This window comes from Molothrus aeneus, chromosome 15 (genome assembly GCF_037042795.1).
Source record: "Molothrus aeneus isolate 106 chromosome 15, BPBGC_Maene_1.0, whole genome shotgun sequence".
Taxonomy (NCBI): domain Eukaryota; kingdom Metazoa; phylum Chordata; class Aves; order Passeriformes; family Icteridae; genus Molothrus; species Molothrus aeneus.
Genome location: NC_089660.1, coordinates 11,872,799 through 11,898,510, shown reverse-complemented (window position 1 = coordinate 11,898,510; position 25,712 = coordinate 11,872,799). Strand labels below are relative to the sequence as shown.

The following is a 25,712-nucleotide window of genomic DNA, read 5'->3' as shown; positions in this document are numbered from 1 at the left end:
ACTGTCAGGCTTTTAGGAATCCAGCTCCAAGAAGTGATGAGTAACAGTGGAGGACATAAAAAACCTCTTATCCAATTTAATCTAAAACAAATGGAGCTAGGCAAACACTACCTTAGGGAGCTAAGTGTTAGATTGTAGTCTGCACTTTAAGCATGGATTTTGTGACAATTAAATTCATTCCTAGTAAATTTTCCAGTCCATTAAGATTATTATAATTAATTGCTTTAGTTTGACTAAAATGTCCCAAACGTATTTAAATATGATTCTCACTTAAAAAGTGGAAATTAATTATAAGATCTGTTCTTTTTTTATGTGTAACAGTGAGTCCCACTTTCATAACTTGCTTGGGTCCAGCCATTTGTTCTGTTGGAGATATTTCTATGAAGAATTAAATATTGAAAGAAATATTCTGTAACTTGATAATTATGGCATATGATCTGATGAGAAGGAAGGGGGAGATCCAGCTTTAAGGGCTGTTTTCAACAGTGAGTTCTTCATGCAGTGTTTGCAGTAAAACCATGTTACAGGAGGAACTCCTCCCCACGAGGATCCCAAATTAGAAGCTCGCCTGAATCTAGTGGGTGAATGAAAAGTTTGCTCGAAGACTCCTTGATTTTGTCTAATGATCTTTCCAAGCATTTGTAGTTACTTGTTTTTTTTAGGACAGCTGCCACAGAACATTAGTGTTCAAACAAAAAAAAAAACCAAAAAAAACCAACAACAACAACAAAAAATCCTATAGAACATGACAGTCCTCAACTGTACTCTGAGTATAGAATGTCAGTTATTGCCTTTGAGTAGTGTAAGAAATGGTCTATCAGAAATATCAGTTATTTTTTTTGTTCAATTAAGAAAATTAAGTATATTATGAATAATTTTTTATGGATAAAAAGATCAATTTTGATACAAAAGATGCAGATACACTTGCATGTTTTTCTGCTGTCTTGTTCTTGCCTTCTGGTGTGGTTCTGGACTTTTAAGCAAATCCATATTATCTATCCCTTTTATTTAATAATTTCTGCAAATCTTAGTCATTTAACTGAGGCACAGTCCTCAGTAATCTGGAAAGCTGTGCAGTGTGTGAACAAAGAGTCCATTAATCTGGGACACAGCGAGCCAGAAAGAACTCAGTGTAGGAAAAGAATGGGAAATACTGTTCATACTAGGGAAGGTCTGGTGTTTGGGCTATGGTTCAGTGATGCACAGATGCCCTGATAGGTGTCTTGTCGTGTCTATAAAATTCAGTCTAGTAAATCAAATTTGTTCAGAAACTGCTCCTGGTTTAAATTGTCATTAGCAGGTTTGTTGCAGGATCAGCAATCTCTCCCTGCCTGCAGCTCCAGCACGATGCCTGCAGGGACACTTTAGTGAGCACATCACAAGAAATTCGATCCTGCAGCCACTCCTGATCTCACCGGGATCTTGGGTGCACAGGTTTCTTATTAATCAAGAGCCACTGCAGCATCTGTCCTGTTATAAACTGGAGTAAAGCTTCCCCCCACTCCACTCTCTTTCACGAGGTGTTTGGAAAGATTTATTCTAAGTGCTCTCCAAGAAAACTTAACGTTTAAGGAGCAAACAATTCTTGTCAGTTGTACTCCAAGGTTGTATGAGCTTTTTGTTCTCTAAGCCTTATCTAGGAGATTAGCAGCTCTTTAAAGACAAAACATTAGGGCTGTCTCATGGCAAACATAGAGCAATTCAGCCCGAAGTAAATTATCACCCTGTCGGGTACCATGTGAAGAATGAATCGGGTTTTCTGTTTGTTGACTTGTAAAATTGATCAAGCCACTAAGAAACCATTATCAGTGAAATGACCCATTTCTGTTAGAAAAAAAGTAGCATTGAGGAAACAATTTGTACACTATTACATCTTCCATATATTTTAACTTCCTTGTTTGTGTTAAACAAACTAGAGTAAATTAGATCGTCACCTTTTTTTCTCTCTATGTGTTATTTCCAAAAATAGTTCGTTTAGTTAAGTGTCAGGCTGGTTGCTATTCACATTGAAGTTTCGGGGGAAATTCTCTCAATTTATCAAAAGCTTTGTCAGAGATTGCACTGATTTCAATAATTCTGATTCAATTATATTTCAATGACTTTGTTCAGTATGTTCTCTCATCTAGGGCTATCTATGCTGCAAGTGTAGCACTCTATTTGAAGATCTCTGAGATTTTTCACTTCCAAAAATGTTCCATGAGTGTGTAAGAGTATCTTCTAATCCTAGGAAAAATGTTAGACTAAACATACCAAGACTACAGTAGCAAAACAGTTTTCACCTAAACCAATTCAGTTTTCCATAGCATGTATTGCTTTTCTTTAGGACTGATATTGGGTTTTAACAAAACAAAGCAACAAGATTAACAACATTTTCTATGTGACAAAATACTTTTCTAGATATTTAGAGCACTGTCATTTTCATCTTTGCTGAATGTCCAGGCATCACATTGTAGAATATTTAACACACATAAAAAAGGTCCATTATATCATATTTTATATATATATATATATATATATATAAAATATAAGAGTATATATATTCTTATATATATATATAAAAGAATAAAGATACAACCCTGACAAAAACTTGAAAAATACACAAGATTAAAACCTTGAGGTTTTCTGAGTTTCAGAATATTCTTTTCAAGTGGCCTAAAAATGGGAGAAACCTCCATTTAAAATAAACTTACAGCTTCCAAATTTCAAGGGGCAAGCATGTGCATCCATAGGAAAGTCTTCTAAATGCATTGGACATTCTGCTCTCACAGTCAATCTACAATGGATTAATGAGCAAAAGGACACATTTATTCTAGTTTCATAGAAATTGCAAATAGACTTCTATTAAGACACATAGCATAAGTACAGCACAGTATCTGTTATGTGATTAATTACAACTGGACTTGAATTATCTGGCTGAGGGTGCAACTGTTCTGCCCCTCTGCCCTTCCTCTTGGTCCATCAGAGGCATGCTCAGGCTTCTCATTTGGTGTGAGGATTAAAATCTATTAGCAACTGCAATTGCTTCCTTGCTGCCATCATTAAATTGGCCCACTCTGGATGCTCAGACATTTGCTGAAATCATTTCATTGCTATCAGCTTGAGTGCAAACATGTTTCTCAATAAAAGAGGTTAAATGAGCTAGAAACAGTCATATACCACACATCAGCAGAGAATGAACAGTAATACTTGAGGAGTAGGCTGAAGATTGCATTAAGGCACTTGCAAAGGTGAGGAAATAGGAATGGTTATGATCAAAAGAAGAGACACATGTGGACAATGTGCTGCCAAGATAGTGTTCCTGTGGATTAAATCCCTACCAGCTGAGCTTTTAGAAAGACAAGAAAAATCGACCTAGACTTGTGTAGCTACCAGCCAAGATGATTCTACTTTCGTCTAGCCAGTCTTGAAAGATATTGCACAATAAATTGAACATCCCAAATGCTTGGAGAATTTGTTTTCTTCAAACACTTGTGCTGATTTTAAAAACATCTTTAAATTTTTTAAAGAAAAAGCAGTGTTCACCTATGTGCTAAGTTATCCATCTTGGCTTGAAGTCAACCGAGTCCCTTTATACCTTGTTTTCATTCCATGGGAGACATGAAGAGGGGATGTGCACCTCTACAGAGGCAACATACCCTTTTTTTTCATTTTTTAATTTGTAGGTTTTTAATCCAGAATGACTGTATATCATCATTATTTCAAAAGGATTTATTTAAGTCCTCTAACAAATGGACAGCTAAAGTTCAGTTATCCATGAAGAGAATAATATATTTCCAATGAATGCTGTCAGCACAAAAATAATTTTTTCTCCTAACTTCCTGAATGCTTTAATCAATGGCAAAAGAAATGTCTATTTTTATGCTATGATGCTTTATGCTCCCAAGCACAAGAAATATTAAGAATGGTCAATGAATTCTGTGTGCATCTGTTAGTTCGCAGAATCTGCTTTCTGTATGATCCAAAGATTAAAGACCCTTGCACACAATTTAGGAGTACAGATTACACTAAACTTTCAGGCTTTATTATACTTGCTGATGGAATCCTTGAAAGCAATGCCAAATCGAGATTCTCTGCAAACTGATGGGTTCCTAATACTGTAAGAACCTTTTTAAAATCAAGCATTAAGATGCATCCAGGGACTGTAGAGGTAGCGCAGCAGGAGACAAAAAATAAACACTGCAAACAGCTCCATTTGTCCATCATCCCAAGGCCTATTGTGAAAATAATTATTAAGCAAGAATCAAATAATGCTCACAAAGGAACCAGTTTTCTATCTGGAAAATACGCTTTCACAAGTTAAATTGTAAAACAAAATGAAGGATGTAATACTTTAGGGCTCACCTCATTGTGTATAGCAATGTCCCATCCTCTGTGATTCGTAATAGTTTATTTGGCATTGTCATGTTATGAGCTACTGACTTCTTTCCATTGTGGAAAAAGGTATCAGGCGTCCAAATTTTGCTGGCCATTAAATTATTTAACCGGAGAACAGTCATAGGTCCTTTGAATTTTAATCTCTCATCTTTCCAGCTTTGGCGGAAAAATACATCTATAGTGTATTCCTACATCAATTCAGAAAAAAAGGGAAACACTTATGATGTCACATGTTGCAATATGAGAACTTGACAAGTATCTTCTTACCATTCCCTAGAAGCAAGATGACTATTAATGAAATTAGTCATTATCAGAAAGTTTATTTTCTGTATTACTTACTGGTTATAAAACAGTTACAATATCATTGCTGTGTTCAACACAATAAACATCAGGAAGTATTTCAAAAGTTGCCCACGAGTTAGATATAATAAAATGGATAAAAAAGAATTCATTCTTTTCCCACTTGAAATGTGATTTGAAGCTGCAGATAGGTGGTCAGTATGTGTGGCACAGGAAACGTGTGTCAGAGTAAAATAAGCCTTGTGAGGCAGGGTCTTTCTACAGCCTTCTGTGCTAAATGTCTCATTAGCATAAACTTGTAATCAACCTGCAGAAAGTTCACAGTTCACTGAAATTCTATGGTCTGACTGGTGAGATCAGGAATGGTCCATTGGGTGAAATGGCTGGGCTACAAAGAGCACGAGCTGAGGGCACCTTTGGGCCAGGAGTGACAGTCTGGCTGCACAGGGACTGGGCTGGGGGCACAGAAGCAGTGGCTGACTCAGTGGGCACAGGGACAACCAAAATAACCAACATTCACTATGAAATGAAAGAAATATTCGTGACAAAGCAACAGGAACCAAGTTAAGAGGGAGAGGGTGAAAGTAAGAAAGATAGGTTGGAATATTATACAACAAATATAGATGGGGTGGAAAACCGTGAATGCAGCATAGTACAGCATTTCCCAGGGAAAAATTCCATCCTCATGTGGAAGTGCAGCATTGGATCACCCTGCCCCTTCCATCTTTGATATTGTGATAAACATCAAAAGCAGTTATCCAGCGTGGTTCTGAGTTACTCTGAATGAGACTCTCTTGGCTGACAAAGGGAACCTTTGCTGAGATCTCCTGCAAATGGAGATGCCAAATCCTGGAACTGTGTGTGAGGGCACACAGGGCTATAAGGAATAGAGCTGTCCTGAAAAACATGATAGTAAAGGGGAACATTCTGGAAGGAGCATGCAAAGTGTCTCCACATCAAATTCCTTTAGATTTGTGTTTTTTCATTTTAATCAGCATCATTCCATACAGCATAAGCACTTTTGAGCTGTTTATTCCTTGTGTAAATATTAGCAAGAAAGAATGGTGATTCTTACTGATGTGTGTTTTTCCTGCTTTTAGGGTATGAAATATCTGAGTAAATTTTTTTTTGGCATGGAAATTTAGTTGCATGGGTTGTTCTAATTTTGGGTCGTTTGGTGGATTTTTAAATTTAATTTTATTTTATTTATATCCCAGACCTGTGAGTCATTTTGGTGCATACTTAGTTGTATTTCTATTTTTTTAATCACTTGCTCAGTGAACTGCTGAAGCCTGAGTTTATTCAGCTTCATTGAAAGCAGTTTGTACTTATAACCAATTATTTGCTTCAGAATTTTGCTGGGTCATGGCCTTAGGTTGAATTGTGATCAAATCCTGTCCCAGCTGTGCAGTGGAGTAGGACAGAAGGAGGTGTAGGAGACAGTATCCATCATTAAAATTTTGGATTTCCTCCATGTTTTACTAGCACCAAAGAAAATTTCCTCCTACACACATGGGAAAGGTAAAAGACATGCCCAGAAGGTGACATCACTTCAGCATGTAAGCCATTCCCTTTTTCTCCCTCAGCTGCAAAGGGGTGAGTGGGAGGTGGAACAGGTTGAGAACAGAGAGTCTGGTTTTTCACTTCATACAAACACAAGGTTCACTTGTTGGAAAAGGACAAGGAGTCGGAGAGATTTGATAAGGGTCCTGAGAGCATAAGATAAAATTCAATTAAAAAGTAGCTGCCAGGTCATGCTTGGCACAGGCTGAATCTTTCCCTATCCCAGGTCATCACGCCATACAGAGTGAATTAATTTTGGCTGAGATATCTCAGCTCCTCAGCTTTCACTACCCACTTAAGCATGTACATTAATTCTCCTCAAATGAATCCTGACAGACAGCTGATCTTTAGAGCCATCAGATACTCTAATTAGGGCTTTTTTCTACAGCAGAGGGGCATAGAGAACAAGGGAGCAGAAGGATTTTCTCTAGACTCTGTACAATAGCAGTGGCCCATGTGCAGACACATGAGTGAGGTGGAATTTGGAATAAATTCTCCACAGCAGAGACTCTTCATTCCACTGTATGCAGGTTAAAAAACAAGATTTCTATCTGCACTTTGAATAAATTTTATGGTATTGAATATTTATAACATTTTGGCTTAAATGTTCTCTATTTTACTGTTTTAATACTTCTCCCTGGAGATTGTTTATTCACAGGGTAGACCACTCTATGGCCTACATGAGGTTCTCTACAGGAAGATAGTAAGGTAGATAATCATTCCCCAAAAGCTTACTGTACAGAAAAACTGGGAATGAAGGTTTAATAGAAAAAAAATCCTGTCTGAGAAAGTTAATTTTGAAACACTTCTTATACCAAATAACACACATCAAAAATTTTCACAAAAATGACAGTATGAGAGTAGCAGGTATCTGTTGTTCAGTTCAGTCCACCATGTAAGCATGCCTGAAAACCTGCAAACATGCTGAAATGATGTCACTTTGCAGGTTTTCAGGCATGTCTTTTACCTTTCCCATGCCTGAAAACCTGCAAAGCTCTCCCAAAAATGTTGATTTTATTTTAAAAAATGCTCTTCTCCCATATAACTTTATTTGCAAGTATAAGAACAACCCAAGACAACCTCTTTATAGATTAAGAGGTTGTGTCCATGCTGCTCTTAGAGGAGTGCATTGAGAGTGGGCAGGAGCACCCTCACTTGTCCATGGAGGCGCCTCCCTGGGTTCTGCAAACCGCAAATGGCTGAGGTGTGCTGGCAGCTCAGGGTGGCTGTGCCTTCCCAACACTCAGCGAGAGCTGGAGGAGCCCCTGGCCAGCCCCAGCCCAGGCTCAGGCTCAGCTCATGCCCCCCTTGCCTGCCAAAAGCCAGCCCCAGCCCCAGCCCAGCCCCTGGCCAGCCCCAGCCCAGGCTCAGGCTCAGCTCATGCCCCCCTTGCCTGCCAAAAGCCTCCCCCAGCCCCAGCCCGGGCTGCACATGGGGATCAGGGGAGCCCCAGCTGAGGTGTCCAAGCTGTCTGTGCACAGAGCACACTGCACCGAGTGTGCAGTGAAATTCAGATAAACTCTGCATTCTGGCAAACTCTTCAATTTATCTTTCTGTCTCTGGTTTCACACCTAGTTCCTCAAGCAAAGGTTTAACATGAGTGGGCTGCACACACATTACTTTTTATGGGAGGTGAGTAGGAGTTTTACACTAAATACTTTTCTGTGAATTCTTTAGTTTTCAAAATATATGAACACCTGCCTCTGTGTTTCTTGGTCACACATTTTATTAAGAGGATGATGAATTCTTTCTCCTGTTTAAATGACTGAAAAACAGGAGTCAACATGGTATGGATATCAGGATATCATACCATTTATACGTTTAACTGTACTTTTAGAAGTACTTCCTTCCAAGCAATCAAAAGATGGTGTCTTTTCATAAAGTTCAGTTAGAAACATAAACTGTCTTGTAAAAGTTACTTTTTCTGGTTTTCTATTCCTTAACGTGGTTTTGAGTAGTCAGAACCTTGTAATAACCTGGTGTTTAAGGCTTAGCTACATTTCTAGTTCAAATTAAGCAGCTGACCATTTTGTAGTCAGAAATGGAACTTGTTCCCTTTCCTCTACTTATTTTTTTCTTTTTTTTCTTGAATCTTTCTTTTGCTAAATGTAGCCAGATACAAGTTGGAATTGCTTTCATTTCTTCATTTAAATCAACAAGGATGTTTCTAGCATTCATCCTAATAGAGCATCCAGCAGACACTGGTGGCTGCAGACCAGGCTTTACCCCTCTCAATCGCCACCTACTTGTGCACACCTCATTTATATGGAAAATTTTAAGTACCTTATCCATATTTCTACACAACTCTTGGTATCTCTTAAGACCAGGACTCACAGCATCTTCATTCAGTTTTCTGAACATCTCCATTCCCTGCAGTTATCTGGCAATTTGATTTTAATATTCATTCCGTAAAGCAGTGACACTAATTCTCTCATTAATCTTCTCTTTTTAGCAGCCAAGATCTAGGAAAGTCACTTTCCATTGATCAGTAGCTTTTAATATAAAAATACAGGTTAGACTGTACAGATGTCACACCATAGGCATAAGTGTTAATTGCATTTTAAGATGATGATCTTTCTTGGCAAATTGGATCAGTGATGTGCCAGCAAGGACCTCTGCAATCACTCTCAGAAGAATACAGATCCAAACCCTAATGCATTTCATAATATATTATGTAGCAAATATAAAGTCTGTTAAAACACATTATTAAAGTTACTGAGGCTTCTAATTTCAGGGCACTTAAATGCAGTCACAGCAGCAGGAACGGCAGCACATAAAACCTGATGGCATCCTTGAATCAGGGGCTCAAAGAGAGCCCAGCCTTAAAGGGGGTAAATAAGTTATTGCATAGATCTTTTATCCTCCAAATGAAAAAGTCAAGAGAAAATGAGTGCTGTAGAAATACAGGCCATCACTTACCATATCATGGTCTGAAACAGGCCCAAAACTGGTGACGAAGATGTCAGTCTTCACTTCAGTTACACGCTCTGATGAAGCAGGAAATTAGGACAGTGAGTGTCTATAAACAGCCTTCATTAGATCTAACCACTACCAATTTTCACAATAAATAGAGAAATTATTGGCTTTGATTAGCCATTCTGAAATTGGTCTGCAATACAATCTTGAGAATTTACTGTAGAAGTAATTTCACAGTCAATATTGTCAGCAATGGGGTTTTTTTTACAGTTTTTCCCCAGAACTTTTTGAGGCACAGCAGCTGCAATGGAAACAGTTCTGCTGTTGTCGAAATCTTTTCATCCTTTCACTGATAAATCTTCTTGTCTGATACTATAACTAGTGCTGAATATTGTACACAGTACTCTAATATCTCATTGGGTTCTCAGTTTCTGGGCAAGCTAAAATAAGGTCTCTAATAATTACCCCGGCTTTGTGAGTTATGTATTTTGTATTGAGACCAAGAACACAGAAGCAACAGAGAGAATATATCATGGTGTATACAAACATGAATATACTTTATTGATCTGAGTTAGAAATGGCTGTATTACCCTTTACTTCAACAAACAAAAAAGAGTTAAAGCTTTTCCAAATAAACATCAGCTAAGCTTCCTTTCTGGAATCATCTGTGTAAATGTTTTCAGAACGTGAGCTCTCCAGTCCTATAAACCTAAATGATAGATTAGTACAAATAATACTTCAGAAATCTGTAACATGTACATGACACAGGCTATATGCATATGCTGCATCATAGAGCTGGACTCCTCCATGATTTCCAGGATGTCCATGTTCCCCATGGCACAGTGAAATTGGATATTTCAGAAGAAATCAGTGATTTTAATGGTCACAAGTGCTGAGATGCCTTAACTGGTGGTGATCTCAAGAAAGAGGTCAAAGATCTGGCTTCTCTATTTGGAGTGGCAAAAGGCATCTTGAGAAACACCCAGGCTTAACTTCCTCCCTTCCTCTCCTCTCCCTCTACACACACACACAGGATCAGTCACCTCTGAGCATGCTGGTGTTTTCTAGGGCACACAGAGCAAAATATTCCCCCAGGATGCCATATATCACAATAATCCTGTTGAATAAAATATAGCTGCAGGGAGTAACACCACCTGCAGCAGGAATCCAAGCAGTGCTGGTTGCAGCTAACCCCACCAGCTTCCCAAAGTTACGGTGATCTAAGTCTGAGTACATTTACTATTGTGCTCCACAAGCCAGCATTAGGGGTTTTGGTAGGAGTTTCAGACATGGAAAAAGTGATAACGTTTTTGAAATAACTTTCAAAAATAAATAAATTGAGCAATCTGGAATATTAAAAGTAATCCTAGAGAAAACACTATAGTACATGTATAGTAAACAGACATGCAGCAGGCAAAATTTTTCCTAAGAGTAAGAAATGTATATGTGTAGCTATTTGTATAATGTTATTTAAATAGTGCAAAATAATTAATTAAATTATTGCAAAATAATTAATGAATTTAATGAAAAATTTAACACAACCATCTGATTTCAAAAGACTTTGGACAGTTTATATAAAATTTGTTCCATCTGACAAGAAAATTCTGACTGAAGGGAAGAAAATGAACTCAGGATTAAGCAGCCAGTTACAATTTACATTTCTGTATCTGTGCAAGAGTTCCAAAGAGAATCAGTGTTCCACAATGCTCATTCAGGTCTTTCATTCAAGAAGTGTGCAACTTCTAAAGATGTAAAAATGGAAACAGTTTCCTATAAATAGCTAGTATAGATACAATAAAATATTACCTTTTGTGAGACAACAAAAAATCAAAAGGTAATATTAGAGTAGATTCTCCTGTTGGTCTAGGAATGCAGCTGATGAACTATATTCTGTTAATAAATTAATGCAAAAATTAGGTGGTATCAAAAGTAATCTTCAGGACTCATTAAAATGGTGACATTTCCAATTTATTATTCAAACTCAAGGAAAGTAAAATACTGTGATGTGGCTGAACTGCTTTATATTATTTTTATTCTTTATATCTGTGACTGAGAGGTGTACAAAATACAGTGACTATTGAGAAAAGCACTGGATAGGGTGAAATTTCCTCCTTAGGTGTCCAGTTGAATTAATATGTGACATTATAGTTATTTACAAATTTTTAATTGACTTAACGTAATTTCAGTATTTTCTTGACATCTAATTGTCTCTGGACTTAAAGCAGCTCATGGTGAGAATTTGACTTTCTGGAACTGAAAGAGGCATTGGGAGGAAAGGATTCTGTCCTTTAGCCCATCCCTGTCCCAGAAGCTGAGGAGGCTCAGCTCAGTTCAGGTCATGTGGGAACAGAGGGCAGGAAAAGGACAGGGAGGTTCCACAGGTAAAACATTGCTGAGGGGACTCCAGCTGCCCAATCACCTTTCCTTAGGACTGAGAAACTGAGACCATCCTGAACCCTATCAGCCTCTCACATACTGGAAAGTGAATCTCAAATGGCCTTTTAAAGATCTTTCATCCTGGTTCCTCACTCCTCTTGTCCTCTTTCCTCTGAGGCACTTTGGGAGAGAGACGATTCTAGAAGCTCTTCAAACACAAAGGGATGGTGAGTCCCTTAAGGGTCCCAGCTCTGAGCAAGGTTCTGTTTAATATAATTCAGCTGGTTTGCCCGCACAAACACAGAATAGGCTCCTTGAATCAGCAGCATACCATGTGCTATCCTCAATTCTGGCTTTGGGAGACATGGACTCGTGGAAGAGAGGCTGATGCTTAAGGCAACCACTTGAGGACACAAAATGGAAACTTGAGACTTTTGCACTAAGAAGGAAGATTTCCAAGGGAGTGAAAAAATAAGTGATGCCTTTTATTTCTGTACAATGTTTAAAGTATTTTAAATGGCACATAAATCACATGAAAATTAGAAAATTCAGATTGTGAACTCAGATGAGATTGTTATCTTAACACTGATTACACTTTTGCAGTGCACCTAACCCCCTCACATGCAGATAAATCAATGTACAGACCACGACTTTTTTTTTTCCTTTGGTGTGTGCCTCACTTTCAAGACCAATGAAAAAGGGTGTATCAAAGCACAGAAAGAGATTACTAGCTCCAAAGCCATATGGAAGTTTTGAAATTTTTGTTTACTGTTTCACTAATTAGATGATTCAACTGTGCTTAGTTAAGTGCTTCAGAAGTTCTGAGTCACTCCTGCAAAGGACATGTGTTTACTAATACAGTTGAGCTATATATATATTTAGAATCAAGGTTACCCATGTTCAATTTGCATCTTGATTACCATGGGAAGGTTCAAATTGTGCTGCAAATGCTCAGAATGTTTTTTTCAGGAGCCACGAATCCTGAGCTGGATTCAAAACCTTCACAATATTCCTGAGAACTGGAGAAAAGTCTTATTGCCCAAACCAGGCTCAGGTCAGGAGCTGCTGGGATTGCTGAAGGGAAATCCAGCAGCTCTAAAGATGCATAACTGTCTCTTGACTATGACATCTGTCTCATGAACCAGGAGTAAGTAACGTAGGGATATCTGTAGAACATGTAACAATTGCAGTCAAAAGCCCTAAGGAAATTAATAATGACTCACTGGTTTGACTGTAAGGCAATCACAGGGTCCAAGCAGTTACTGAGCAGCAAAAAAGCAGCTGAGCACCACACCCAGACACTGTGGAACACAGCTTTGGGCAATTGATCCATGTACAGCTATGAAAGCATCAGTCAACCTCAACTGCTGTAATTTTACTGTTAACAAATAATGTGTTTTGCTAAAAATGCTAGACTAGCGTAAACTCAAAATTAGTAACAATAAATATTTTGATTTAAACTCCCAGGGATCTCATTATTGCTAGAATTGTGACTGGATTATAAACAGAGAACAAAATAAGAAATACAGATTTATTTTAACAGTAGGAAATAAGCCTATTTATCAGGAGAGACCATACATGAAATATTTCCCTTTCTGATCTGCCAGTATTTGAGCACAAGGTTTATTTGAATTGCACATGTTGGTGGTTGAAGTTAATTCCATTTTTTGGTAATGCACTTGTTCTTCCTGTATGTCTCATGTCTGTCTGTGCTATAATTATTTATACGGAGGAGACATTTCCTCTGGCTTTGAATGAAAGGAATTGTGATACCTGTACACTTAGGCTAATCAGCCCAGCTATGTCCCGTGAGGTATTTTAATTGAAGAACAACAACAAATGCACTCCTAGGAATTTTGTGCTGCTGCATTGGTAAGAGTAGACCAAAAGGGAGAAGAGTGAGCTGTCCTGTGATCAGCCACTGCAGTCTGTGCTGAGGTTACTGGGACCTGCACATGCCAATTAACAGCTCAAAGCTGCTCACATCCTACCTACCTCCCCACTCATGTATTAAATCTATTTTCCTAGGGTTTTCTAAGGCTTTTTACAATTGTCTTTGCATTAATCTGGTGCCTACAGAGTGGAAAAAAAGACAGAAATCAGCCCCCTCAATTTTACAAAGTCAAGTGTAGCATCTGGTCCTCCTTTACTTATGTGTATAATATGTAGAATAATGTGTAGGGGTGAGGTCTTTTCATTTAGAGTAGAATCATTTAAGTTTAACTTTTTATTATGCATACAAACAAATCCCTTATTTTCCCTAAACTTTATATTAGCTCAGATATGTAAAAATCCAACAATTTCCATTGGGACTTCAATAGCCAAGAGGAAACTTATGTTTATATATAATGTTCTCATACCACTGAAACTTAAAATCTAATTCACATAATACCATGAGGTTCATTTCCCATCCCTTCCACTCTGTGGAAGTAATGAATTGCCTGAGATTGACTGACATTCCACTTAAGGACAGCCCCACTCAATCTTGATAAACATCACACAGGAGACATCAACAAATATCTTTTACTGACAGCATAAAATAAGTATAATTCTGTCCAATATTCAAGTTGATAATCTACTTGAGATGATCTACCAAGCATTCAACCCAACAGTAAAACCAAATCTAATTCAGGAATATTCTGGTCTCTCAAATCAAACTCATTGTTGTTTGTTCTGTATTAACCTTTCTACTACAAAATCCCTTCCAAAGGTATAAGCCACATTTACCTTTATTCTGATTTAAAAGGTCTCAGAGCATGTGGATCCTTTAGTTTTAGGGAGATGAGATGAAAATCGTAACAGTCTTAGAAAATCCGTAGCTGCCCCTGATTTCATGTAAATGAACCTCATCATCAAATACAACCTGCCCTAAGCAAGTCTTCCCTGTCTCCCTGTGGCATTTCAAACCTGGTAGAAGAACTTATTTTTTCCACCCTTTTTTATTGCTCTTCAATTTTTTTTAACTCCCACTCTAGACACAGTGCACTACAAGGAGAGATCACTAGACACTGAAGTGAATTGTGCTTCTTATTTCTGTTTGATCCTTTGGTTTTTTCAGGACTGTATATTTGAATAGAGATCAGCATCTTTATTATTTAGGCCATTTTTTATCACCTCTAGTTCTACAAACCAGGCAGTTTCCACAGAAAATTATGCCATTACCTCAGTGACTTCCCTCTGTTTTTTCCCCCTAATGTCTGACATGATTTCCTCTTTTCAGCTTCAATATGTTACTCTCTGCAAATCCACCTCCTTGCTTTTTGTAAATGATTATCCTCTCATAGAGTCAATAGGTGTCCTCTAGTATCATTCACAACATTTTTACATTCATTTTGGAAGTTCTATTTTCCATGCATAAATAACTAAATGTAACTATTTGTTCATGTTTATGGATGGGTACAACAGATGCTATTTCCTAGCAGTGTCTGCCTAAGTGACTAAGCCCACATGTGAAGGAGGCAAAACAAGTAAATAACATAATTTATATCAATAATTATTGATAAGAAGTGCAAATGTGCTAATGCATAACATGATGTTGCATGCTCTTTTAAAAAATAATCAGATTAATTTTATCAATGATGCCATTTTTTGAATAACAAGCACATTCAATCACTATAATTTTCCCCTGTGGGTCACCAGCTCCACTGTATAATATTCTGGTTAATGAGAAATAATTCTTTCTTTCCCCCTTGTTTAATGGCAAACTGCTCAGAGGTTCTCATTTAACTTCAGATATGGCTTCCTTGGGTTATCTGATGGTAACTTCCATTCCCATACTCTTTATGGACCATATATGACTTTTAGTTTTCCTTTTGAAGTAATACCTCAAGATGCAGAAAAAGGCAGGGCAGAGTTATTTGTAATCTGGTACTTATTCTGAGCATGCTCAAAGAGTGATTCAAAACTCAACACCTCTAAACCTTTCCTTATCTTAATGCTCCACCTCTTAGCCTGGCTTTCCCATGAGTACATAGAACAGCTCTACAATGAATCTTTGCCATGAGATTTCTCCAGATGGTTGTTCTTGGCTTCACGGTGCCTCATTGGCTGCACCAGAGCACTTCTACCAAACAGTGAAACTGTTCACCACACTCACAGGATGTTTGCAAACTTGCGATTGAAAAACATCATCGTGTTTATTTCAAAAAGGATTCATTTACTCTTCTAAATAAGTAGAACCAAGATGAAGATCAAATCCCTTTCACAATTCATTACAATTTTCCAGTAACTAGAGATAGCTTTTCATCACTGAATTCTTCATACATAATGGCAAGGAAGGAAAACCAAATAACCTTACTGAAGGAACTATCATCTACCTTTTATTCCATAGGCAAGAAAGAGAAATTGGTTTATTTTCTGTTTCTGTGGGTGTACAGATTTGAAAACCTGCACTACAGGAGGAGAGGTTGTACTGGGATAACCAGAGTTTTCCCCACTGTGCCCTTTTCTGTAAGAGACTGCACCAGGCATTGTTTTACTTCAGCTTCGGCTTCTCAGAAGGCATAGAAAGAATGGAATAGACAGTGTTGGATGATTGGAAAAATGCTATAGTGCCCTCAGTGATACACAGATGTACACTGTGCCTAACAGCATGAAATTTATCAACATAAGATATAATGAGGTTCTCTGGCCTCTTAAATTCTCCAATAGCTACATCACAGCTAAAACTGAAGGAATCTGTTTTAGAGCTAGTAATTTTTATATAATTATAGAAATAATTATATATTTTTAGATATAATACATATCTAAAAATATTGTTACATCGGTAGATTTCTTGACTTTTGCTTCAGAGTGGATAAAATTGTGTTCTGATCAAAATATTTAACAGGAAGCCATCACTGATGTTGGGAAGAAAAACGAAACCACTGCTTGTCCATGCATTTTAAAATTTCCTGTATCAAATCATGCTAAGATGGAAGGCTACTGAACTTCCAACTCCAAAACCCATGCTATATTTTATATATTGATTTAGATTTGTCACTGAATATTTTTATGCATGGAACATTTCAAGAATACATTTTCCCATTATACCGAGAATCTAACTTAGCTGTCAAAATTGAGTCATCCTGAGGTTCTTCACTCAGATTTAGATACCTTAGAAAGGAGATTTTGAAGATGTGAATTTCCAAATTCCTGAGCACACCCTTTATTATAAGTTGCTACCAGGACTGAAAACATCAGGTTATGCCTATAAAACTAGGTATTTGTCCCTAGTTTTTGAAATCTATAATTTATATCTTTTCAATAATGCCTTACTCAATAGTTGAAAGAGTTTATCTGCTTCTTACTATACTTGATTTCAAACATCAATTTACTGCTCACAATTTAATCAGATGTTGGAGTTTTTTTAAAGCCATGGTACTCTTATTTCTAGTGTTCAAAGCTGACAAACATAAGAGAGAAATTTGCTGATCTGATACCATGAAAATATGGTATACTGTGCAGAAGGAAAATTGTTAATTCAAGGTTCTTGTTTACAGGCAGAAACTGGCAACACAATTCCAAAAAGGAAGGATGCAAAGATTATTTAAATTTCTCTAACACTTAATTAGAGAAACTACTCCAATCCCTCCTTCCCTCCATCCCATATTTCCCATCACTCATTGTTGCTTTCAAAAGCCATGGACATTGCCATTTAACTTTGTGAAGAGGTTAATTTCCTTTCTGTCAGGAGTAAGTTTTAACTGGACCAGATGATTCTTTCATGAGTAGACCTTTGAAGTCTGAATTCAGAAACATCTCTATGAAGACACAGACATAGGAGCTGATACTGATATGCTTAGTTCTCTAAATTGCAATCCAGAGTGAGAGAAAATCCTTTCCCTGCATCTCCCTTTGTTTTCCGTTCTAGTATCTGTTAAAAACATCATAGTAGCAATAAAACTCATATAAGAAATCATCATATGCTCAGATTTTTCTTGTAGACATGTACCAGACTCAGTTTACAGTCTCATTTATTTATTGCCTTCTGTGCTTTATTTACTGTGATAGAGTAGCTGACTGAACTCTACAGTTCCATTAAACAAAGAATAAAGGAACATTTGTCTACCCTAGGTCAAGGGTTCACAAGAAAGCAGGCAATAATACGGGCAGATAAAAGTAAAAAATTGCTCTTATTTTGTTGTCTATTACCTGAAATGGCAGAAAAAGATTTATACACCAGGACATTTTTAAATGTGGTAATTAATACTTTTTAATCAGAATTTTATCTTTAGCCATTCCTCAAAATCAGTGAAGTCAGTTTATTGAAGAGCCTGGCTCACAATTCAAGAACAGTTGCAGGATGGTAGCCTCAAACCACAGAATAACCTTACACTTAATTACCTTCCATTTCATCCACAGGAGATGATAGAAGAATTCCTAATGTGATACCCCCTTATATTGCACTTCCTCTGAGAGTGAGTACAGGAAAACACTCTGAACTATATTTTGTGGGGTGGGTTGCTCTGTTTTATTTTATCAGAAGAGTCCAAAAGGAAAACAGAAAAAGGCTGTCTGAAAGAAGTAAAGCCAACGTTTCCATGCGCTGGAAATAATAGATTTGTGCTTGTCCATTTAGAATTTCCATGTTTGCGAACAGTAAGCTTTTAAGACCCAATTTTGGGACCATGTCACAGTAGAACAAATCAAAGAGTGAACACAGAGATGCTGATGAAGACCAGGTTTTGTAGCAATGCTTTTATAAAGACATAATTGCTGTGTGGTTTTATGCCTTTCTCTGGATTCAGCACCAAGAGCAGAAGAAGAAAGACATTTTTACCAAACTGTGAAGAAAAAATGTTACAGAAAGAAATCCTTACATATCTAAGTAGGGAAAAAAAATCTTAAAAACTTCTCTGAGACAATCTACTAGGATAGATTGATACTTTCACTTCAAAAAAAAAAACAAATCCTCATGAAAATAGTCATAGATATATGAGGCCTATTTAGGCCTCATTCATCAACTTGTCATTTGTCAGGTCACAGGTTGTATTTTTTATCTTCTATTCTTTATACATTCAAAGTTTTATTACCCATTCAGAGGTGTTCTTGAATTGTGAACCATTTTCTTCTTTTGGGTATATGTGTGAGAAAACCAAGTACGCAAAAGACAGGGAAGGCATGGCTTTTGGGGGAAAAAAGCTATATATCAGCATTACTTTATGTGTATATATAAACAGAATTAAAACAAGTATAGCAGGGAAAAAATGATAAAATTTTAACTGAATTTTTATCTATCATGTAACATTGAAAATCATAATACAACACACCTCCCAGTCCTGGTCTCAAGCGGTTGTCGTAGCCATCCAGGAGACGATCCAATATTCTGGTGAACACTGTGGTGTTGTCTTTAAGTTCATCTTGTGATGAGGTTTGTCCATAGCTGAAATACACAACAGTTAACACTGAAAAACAGTAATCCACCAATAACCTTAGGAAACAGTAAAATTCCAAAATCCATTTAATCTCGCTCATACAGGTTTATGGTCTCATAACCTCCTCTGTATAACCAGGTTGGAGTGCTTTGTAGAGTTCTTGCATGTTTCTATTTTCTCCTCCAATTGTAAGATTTTAAAATGATAAAAAATCAGTGCCCCTACATAAATGGTGAACAAAAAGAATGCCAGTTCCTTAATGTTTCTCTCATTATTCCTTAATGTTTATAATGTGCTAATATGTGTTTTCCTCAGGAAAATGCTCATTTGTCAGCCAAGAGTAGTGTGTTTAATTCATAATAGCTCTATACGGTTTGCATACAAAGAAAGATAAAGTAATTAAGAACACTGAAAAATACTGACAGAAATAGAGATATCTTCTTTTTAAATACAGAAGTAGATGTAATTTTGCTTTTATTTCTCATTTTCCTGTAGCAGTTAGATTTGGAGGAATATCTCCATCTTTGCCTTTCAAATACGTAACAAAACCATCTGCTGTTATGAAAATCTCTTGTGTCTATAAAGCTTCCCTGATAGATCCCTATGTATATCTCTAACTCAGTCAAAGGTCCTGAAATTTTACTTGAAGAAGGATAAAATTAAAGCTCTTTGAACTCAGCTACCAAAATCTTACTTCCATCAATACAAATCAGAATGAAATCCTTAGGCTTAATGGTTTCTGTCTGCTGTAGATGACACCAGAATCAACCTTTTTCTTAAATCTGAGACCTTTACCTAATACCCTGTCACAGATGATTCCCTTAATCATAGATTACACTTGTCTTAAATCCTAAACCAGCAGTGGTTTTTCATTCATTGCTGAGAAGACTTCCATTACAAACACGTGGAGTCATCAGGGATAAAAGCAAAAGTGCTGCTTTTCAAAACATCATTTTATTGCACACATTACTGCTGAACTGGAGAGACAGTGCAGCACCAAACACTTCCTTTAGGATCAGGTCTAGTGACAAAAGTGACTCTTCCACTGGTCAGCCTGTTTTCTGTTTGGGATATGTGATTCTTGGTGCCCTGCCAGCCCTTGCTGCTCTAACCACCAAAGACCCTCTCAGGAGGAATATGGTACACAAAATGATCAGATTCTGTTAAAATACCTCTGAAACGTTTTTTCTGTGAGCTGCATCAGTCTGACATCCTTTGTGTATCCCACACTTGTGTTCCACTCGGATCAAATAGAGAGGGAAGGAGGAAGGATACCCTGTACATAGGTACCTGGAAGTGCTTCCAGGTTAATTTTGCAGAACAGGTTTGAGTATTTAACACTACAAATTTAGATCAGTTTCAGGACTGACATCCACCGAAGTTTGAATAATTTTTGGTTTATTTCCATAGGGTGGTATGTTTTAATGCATAGAAATCATTATTTCTATTGAAAATACAAAATACCTAACAGTTTTTTAAAAAATAGTATTAATTTCCTCTAACAATATCATACAACTTCATTTAATAAAAAAGTAGGTTGATTTATATTTATTGATCATGCCTACAATTGAATTTTAAGTCACAGACAATATTTTTTTATGCTCCCTCTATCTTACCAAATAACAAGTTCTCCTGCTGTCTCTATAGCAAGCATTTTATCTTTTAAAGGATCTTTCCTCATACACCTTCCCCAGAATTTCAACACATGACCTTTAGTGGATGAAATTTTAAATTAACACTCATTGTCAGGAAAAAAGCTGCTCTTCATACATATCTCAAGGATAGCAGAAGGTCATCAGTATTGAGGTGGAAAAAGGATACAAAACCACTTCAGAAATGTTAATGGTAAATAAATGAGTATGTTTGTGAGGAGCAGCAGGAAGATGGGCTGGAGGCAGTGCAGTTGTGCCCCACTCCCATGTGCAAGTCCCATTTGTCAGTGCCCTCACCTGCTCTTCCCACCATCTTAGCCAAGGTAAAAAGCACCGTGAGGTTTGACTGACATGGGCACAACAGGAAGATTCTGAACATTTCTGCACATTTGGAGTAGACTGTAACTCCAGAGGGATTGGGATTTTTCATTCAAAACACACATATTAAAATAGTCCTATTGCAGGGCTTTTTTATTATAAGCGTGGCATGGGAAGACTGTCTTTCTGTAAAAAAGACACCTTATTTAATTTATCAGCTGTTTTTTATCATAAAGCACCAACAGCACTCCAGAGGGAAAGCAAGGCAACTGACAATGACAAAAGGGCTTTAAACCCAGATCTACTTCACGTGAGGTGTGTACATTTTGAAGAAAAAATTACTGCATGCAATTGTGTTTTCACATTAAACCCCAGTCTCATAAAAAACTGTGCACGGACTCCATCTACAGGTCATTATACTCCTGACACACCATTGGATTTCTAAACTCTGGTCCAATGTGTTTTAATTCTCACATTAACAATGCACATGCACCCATTACAGCTACAATAAATATATGTACACAGATATATGTGCAAATATCTATAGAATAACTGTGTTTTCACAAAATTCTCTAGTTAGGTCAGATGAAGCACTACAGGAATACTTCAAATCTTAATAAATTATAAAAATAAAAGGTTTTTTTCCTTAAAGAGTATTTGATACAGCAGCTGTTATATGAATCACCCTCTCTCTTTTTTTTTTAAAGGAAATGCTTGTGGAGATGAATCTTTATCCATTACCACTCCACACAAATGTAAAATATTCAAGGCAGTTAGAAAAGAAGTTCCTCTAGAACTGTAAATGCATAAGAAGACACTGTGGAGATCAAGGCACAAATACATCTTTTAGAGATCACTATTGACAATAGAAATATTCTACTGCTTTCTGGTCATTAGGTAACATCATTGACAAGCACATTAATGTTTTTTATAATACAGAAATACATCTGAGAGTCTTCTTAAATGTCTTCACTGAATTTTGAATTGCAGGCAGCACTTCAAGCATATTCCAAACTGCTTTATAGTCTCTGCTAATAGTTGTTTGATGAGGTGTTGTATGGTTACAGATTTTTCTTAATACTAACATTATTTTTACATTATGATTTCACCAAATATTTCACAAATATTCAGTGCAGAATGGTCTGTCAAGCATAACTTTGGGCTTTGAGCTTACAAACTCTTCTTCACGCAAGCAGTCCCCCTTCAGCAGAAGATCTACTTCAGATTTCCAATACAACTACTAAGTTAGCACACAGTCCTGACTGACAAAGTTAAATTATGCCTCTGCTTGCAGGCACAATAGTTACTGAAAGCACTTAAATTAGATTAAAAATAACCCTTTATTATATTTTTTCCCCTCTGAAGAAACTTGTATTTCTGAGTAGTCTTTATATAAGAATAGAAAAAGATTGCACAGGTGTTTAAGAGGTAGATTAGTTTCAATTTGTTTTCAGAAAGCTTTTGCTTATTCTCTTCACCATATTGAACAAAAAAGTTTTATGCAAACAAATTGTAGTTTTCTTTTGAACTTCACTTAGATTAGTCCCACTTATGTGGGACTTGAGCGGGGATTAACTTCCCTCAATACACTCAGTGGTACTGCAGCCCATGCAGTATTTGTCTTATGCTGCTACATTAAATTAAAGGCTCCTGAAATATGTTGGTGCGTTAGAAAATATCTCCCCACCTTCTCTCAGTCAGTGCATTCAGGAGGAGGCTCCAGGCCCAGAGGCAGTCACAAAGCACCAGGAATCTCTTCATGGTGGACTCTGGAACTAGAAGGAAAATAACCATTAACATCCCCCACATTAAAGCAGGTATTAGGTAAAAAAATCTGACATTGGAAACTTCTGCAGAATAATTTGATGTCAGGCAATGACCTCACAAGAGCAGAGCTGATGCCATTCTGAATAAGGGTGCAGCATGGCCTTGGCTGCTCTCCTGGTTACCTTTTACTTTTAGACCCACAGACCGAGGATGGGGTGTGGTATTATTTATTTTGTGGTAAGGGTGTATTCTTTATGCATTACTCTTGAACTTTAGCAAAAACAATTACAAGTAAAAGCTGCTGTCCCCAAACTCTGTGGCAATTCTTACTCAGTTTCTCCCCTGAGTTGAAAATGTGTCAAGGCACCTCCATTGCATTTCCAGATAACCAAGTGTAATTGTCTTTTTTGTTTGACTTGAACCAGCCTGAACCCTTCCAAACCTCTGGGAAGGTGTCAGAGTGTGGTTGTGTGACTGAGGAGAGTGGTGCTTTCCTCACAACCACTGCTCTGCTTTGATGTGATGGGAGCAACTTTCTTCTAGAGATACAACAATCCTCCTCTTCCCTGAAATACAGCATCAGAAAAAGACTAAAATGAGCAGATTCTAACTCTATGATTTGCTGCTACATAGGCACACTTTAGGGCTAAAGGACACAATTCATAACGAAACCATGTGCTGACAACCTACACACTAACTCTCTCCTGAATCTCTACCAGTCTCTGAACGCTGCTGGGAAATGTTTCTGCATTAGCAGCCTTCTCCTCCTCTCCAAACATCTCCTGTACTCTCTCCAGACTTCACTGAGTTACTCTCAGTTTACCTTTGAGTAAGACGTAACAAACTCACAAAGTTACTTCTGCTTTCTAATAAACTATAAAATAAAAAGTTAGCTGATATTTGTGGCATCAGTGCTGCAGATTCAACTAACTGCCCAGGAGATGTTGCAGGTCCCTTTACATATCAATTCAAAGTGTGCTGGAATACAGTCCATTTTTAGGATTCATTACATAAATAAGGTTAACAAATACAAATCCTCTGTTTTCCCCCAGCAGTGAATTGGAAGGGTTTTTACGTGCCTGAGAAAATGAAGCACTGTTCATAGAAATGTTGTTGTAGCTTTAAATAAAGCTCCCCCAATTCACTGCACACTCTCAGGGACAATTTAAATCAATAAAATACCGTTTCAAAGTGGTATGTAAGCAATGAGCTATAATTAATGCGTTTATAGCCAAATGATCGGCAGATATGCATTGGATGGGGCTGAGCTAATCTGACTGAATAGGAACGAGCTGGCTGTGGCAGGAAAGTGTGGATAAAGATCTTCAGGGACGACACTGCATCCTAACTTGCCCTGGAATCAGCCCTTTTACAAAGGGAAAGACAACATCTGTGGCTTCAAAAATCACCTTCCCCCGGTCCTGCCAACTTCTGCCTTTGCAAAAGGCTCCTCGAGATGAAGAAGGGAAAGTGAATTATTCTGAACTATTTTGATCTGTTGAGCTTCACGCTCGCTCCCCTTCTCCCAACACCACCCTCTGCTTCGATAAACCCATCCAGGCACAATAAATCCCGAAGAAGGAAAGTTTCTTGCAGCTGGAAAAAGCAAATGTTAATTAAGGCTTTGACTGAGTTGAGCGTTAAAGCCCAGCAGCCCCCGGCCTCCCCTGCCCGCACCGCCTGAGAAACCAGCGCCGGCTCTCCCATTCAAAATGGGAGCAAGAGCCACGCTTTGGGAGCGTTTCAGCAGCGCCAACTGGAAAAAAAAAAATAAAAAAAAGGGGGGGGGCACGACTGAAAACAAAATCGGGAGTAAAAGGGGGGCATTTTGATGCATTTTGACTCACTGCGAGAGATTTGCTCCTCTCGGAGGCTTAAATCGAGACTTGTTTTCCTCCCGGCATTTCAACTTTGCATCCCCCGGCCCGGAGCATCCACCCCTCCCACCGCGCCCGCGGGAGGGAAAAACCCAAACCCAAACCCCTTCTGCGAGGGACCGGCGGAAATCAGTCCGCGCTAAAAAATAAATAAATAAGAGAATTGACAAAGCCCATCGATCGCTGCGGATTTTCAAGCTGGAGGGATAGAGAGAGAAAAAAAAAACCACCCCGATCCGGCGGTACCTGCGGACGGAGAGCAGAGGAGCCGCCCGCGCGCCTGGACGCGGTGCCCGCAGCCGGGAGCGCCCGGAGCGCCGCGGGCGTGTGTCCGTGTGCGTCCGTGTGTCCGCGTGTGCCCGCCTGTGTCCGGGGGTGCCCGCGTGTGCCCGGGGGTGCGAGCCAGCAGCCGCCCTTACCGGAGCCCTCGGGCGCGGGTCCGCGGCGCCGCTGCCCTGCCGGGTGCCCGCCCGCCGGCGCGGAGGCTGCGCGGCTCCGGCTCCGCCGCTCACTCCGCCTCGGCCATCGCCGCCGCTGCTCCGCTCCTCCGGGCTCAGCACCCGAATTTCTCTTCCCAATATTCCGACCGCCGCTATACAACAAAAGCTTTCTCTTTACCAAGACAGTAGTAATACGTCCCAGGGTAAACCGGATGTGAAATAGGCTGTGACTTCATGCCAGAGAGATTTTATTTTAGAAAGGAAGGTGGTACCAAGCTCTCATCTAGAGACCAATCCGCCCATTTTTTATATGCAGCACAATTTAACTTCCAGTGCTCTCGCCCTAATCCCTTTCTCTCTGGCTGCAGACTCAAATCCTTCTACAATCTGCAGCATTATTATTACTGGGGGGGAGGCTGAGCGGCCGGGGGAGGCTGCGCCGAGCATCTTTAGGCACTCGCAGTTTACAAAACAGTCTATTTTAAGGGTCGTACATTAAAAATATAACCGATCTGCGTTAGCGTTCAACCTTTGATCGAATATTTAGTCGCGGCATAAATATGAATGAAGGCTGGCCAGGGGTGTAGAGGATGCAGCACTACGCGCGTGTGCCTATAGACTGTGTGTACCTATAGGGACCAGGCGGCAGACCACGGCTCTAGGCAGACGGGCACAGAGATGCTGTGCAATACTAATTAAACGCAGGTAACACACATTTTGGGCGAGCCCCGTAGGAGATCGGCAGCAGGAGCAGGCGCCTCTCCCCTACTTCCA

At 38.5% G+C, this 25,712-nt stretch overlaps 1 protein-coding gene across 3 annotated transcripts in view; it reads right to left on the bottom strand.

The window, feature by feature from the left end:
- The window catches only part of GABRA1 (gamma-aminobutyric acid type A receptor subunit alpha1), a 39,209-nt gene extending 14,115 nt beyond the window's left edge, over positions 1–25,094 (bottom strand). Inside the window, exons 1-6 of one of the 3 annotated variants that reach the window (XM_066560388.1) lie at positions 24,918–25,094; positions 22,542–22,629; positions 18,780–18,892; positions 9,157–9,224; positions 4,342–4,562; positions 2,691–2,773 (exon numbers count right to left, since the gene is read on the bottom strand). In XM_066560388.1, the coding sequence (XP_066416485.1) occupies positions 2,691–2,773; positions 4,342–4,562; positions 9,157–9,224; positions 18,780–18,892; positions 22,542–22,615 (559 nt within the window). In that variant the 5' untranslated portion in view covers positions 22,616–22,629; positions 24,918–25,094. Of the gene's footprint in view, positions 1–2,690; positions 2,774–4,341; positions 4,563–9,156; positions 9,225–18,779; positions 18,893–22,541; positions 22,630–24,468; positions 24,571–24,744; positions 24,871–24,917 lie in introns of those variants that run through there. The other 2 variants (XM_066560390.1, XM_066560391.1) reach the window with 2 other exon arrangements.
- Between the last annotated feature and the right edge of the window lie 618 nt (positions 25,095–25,712).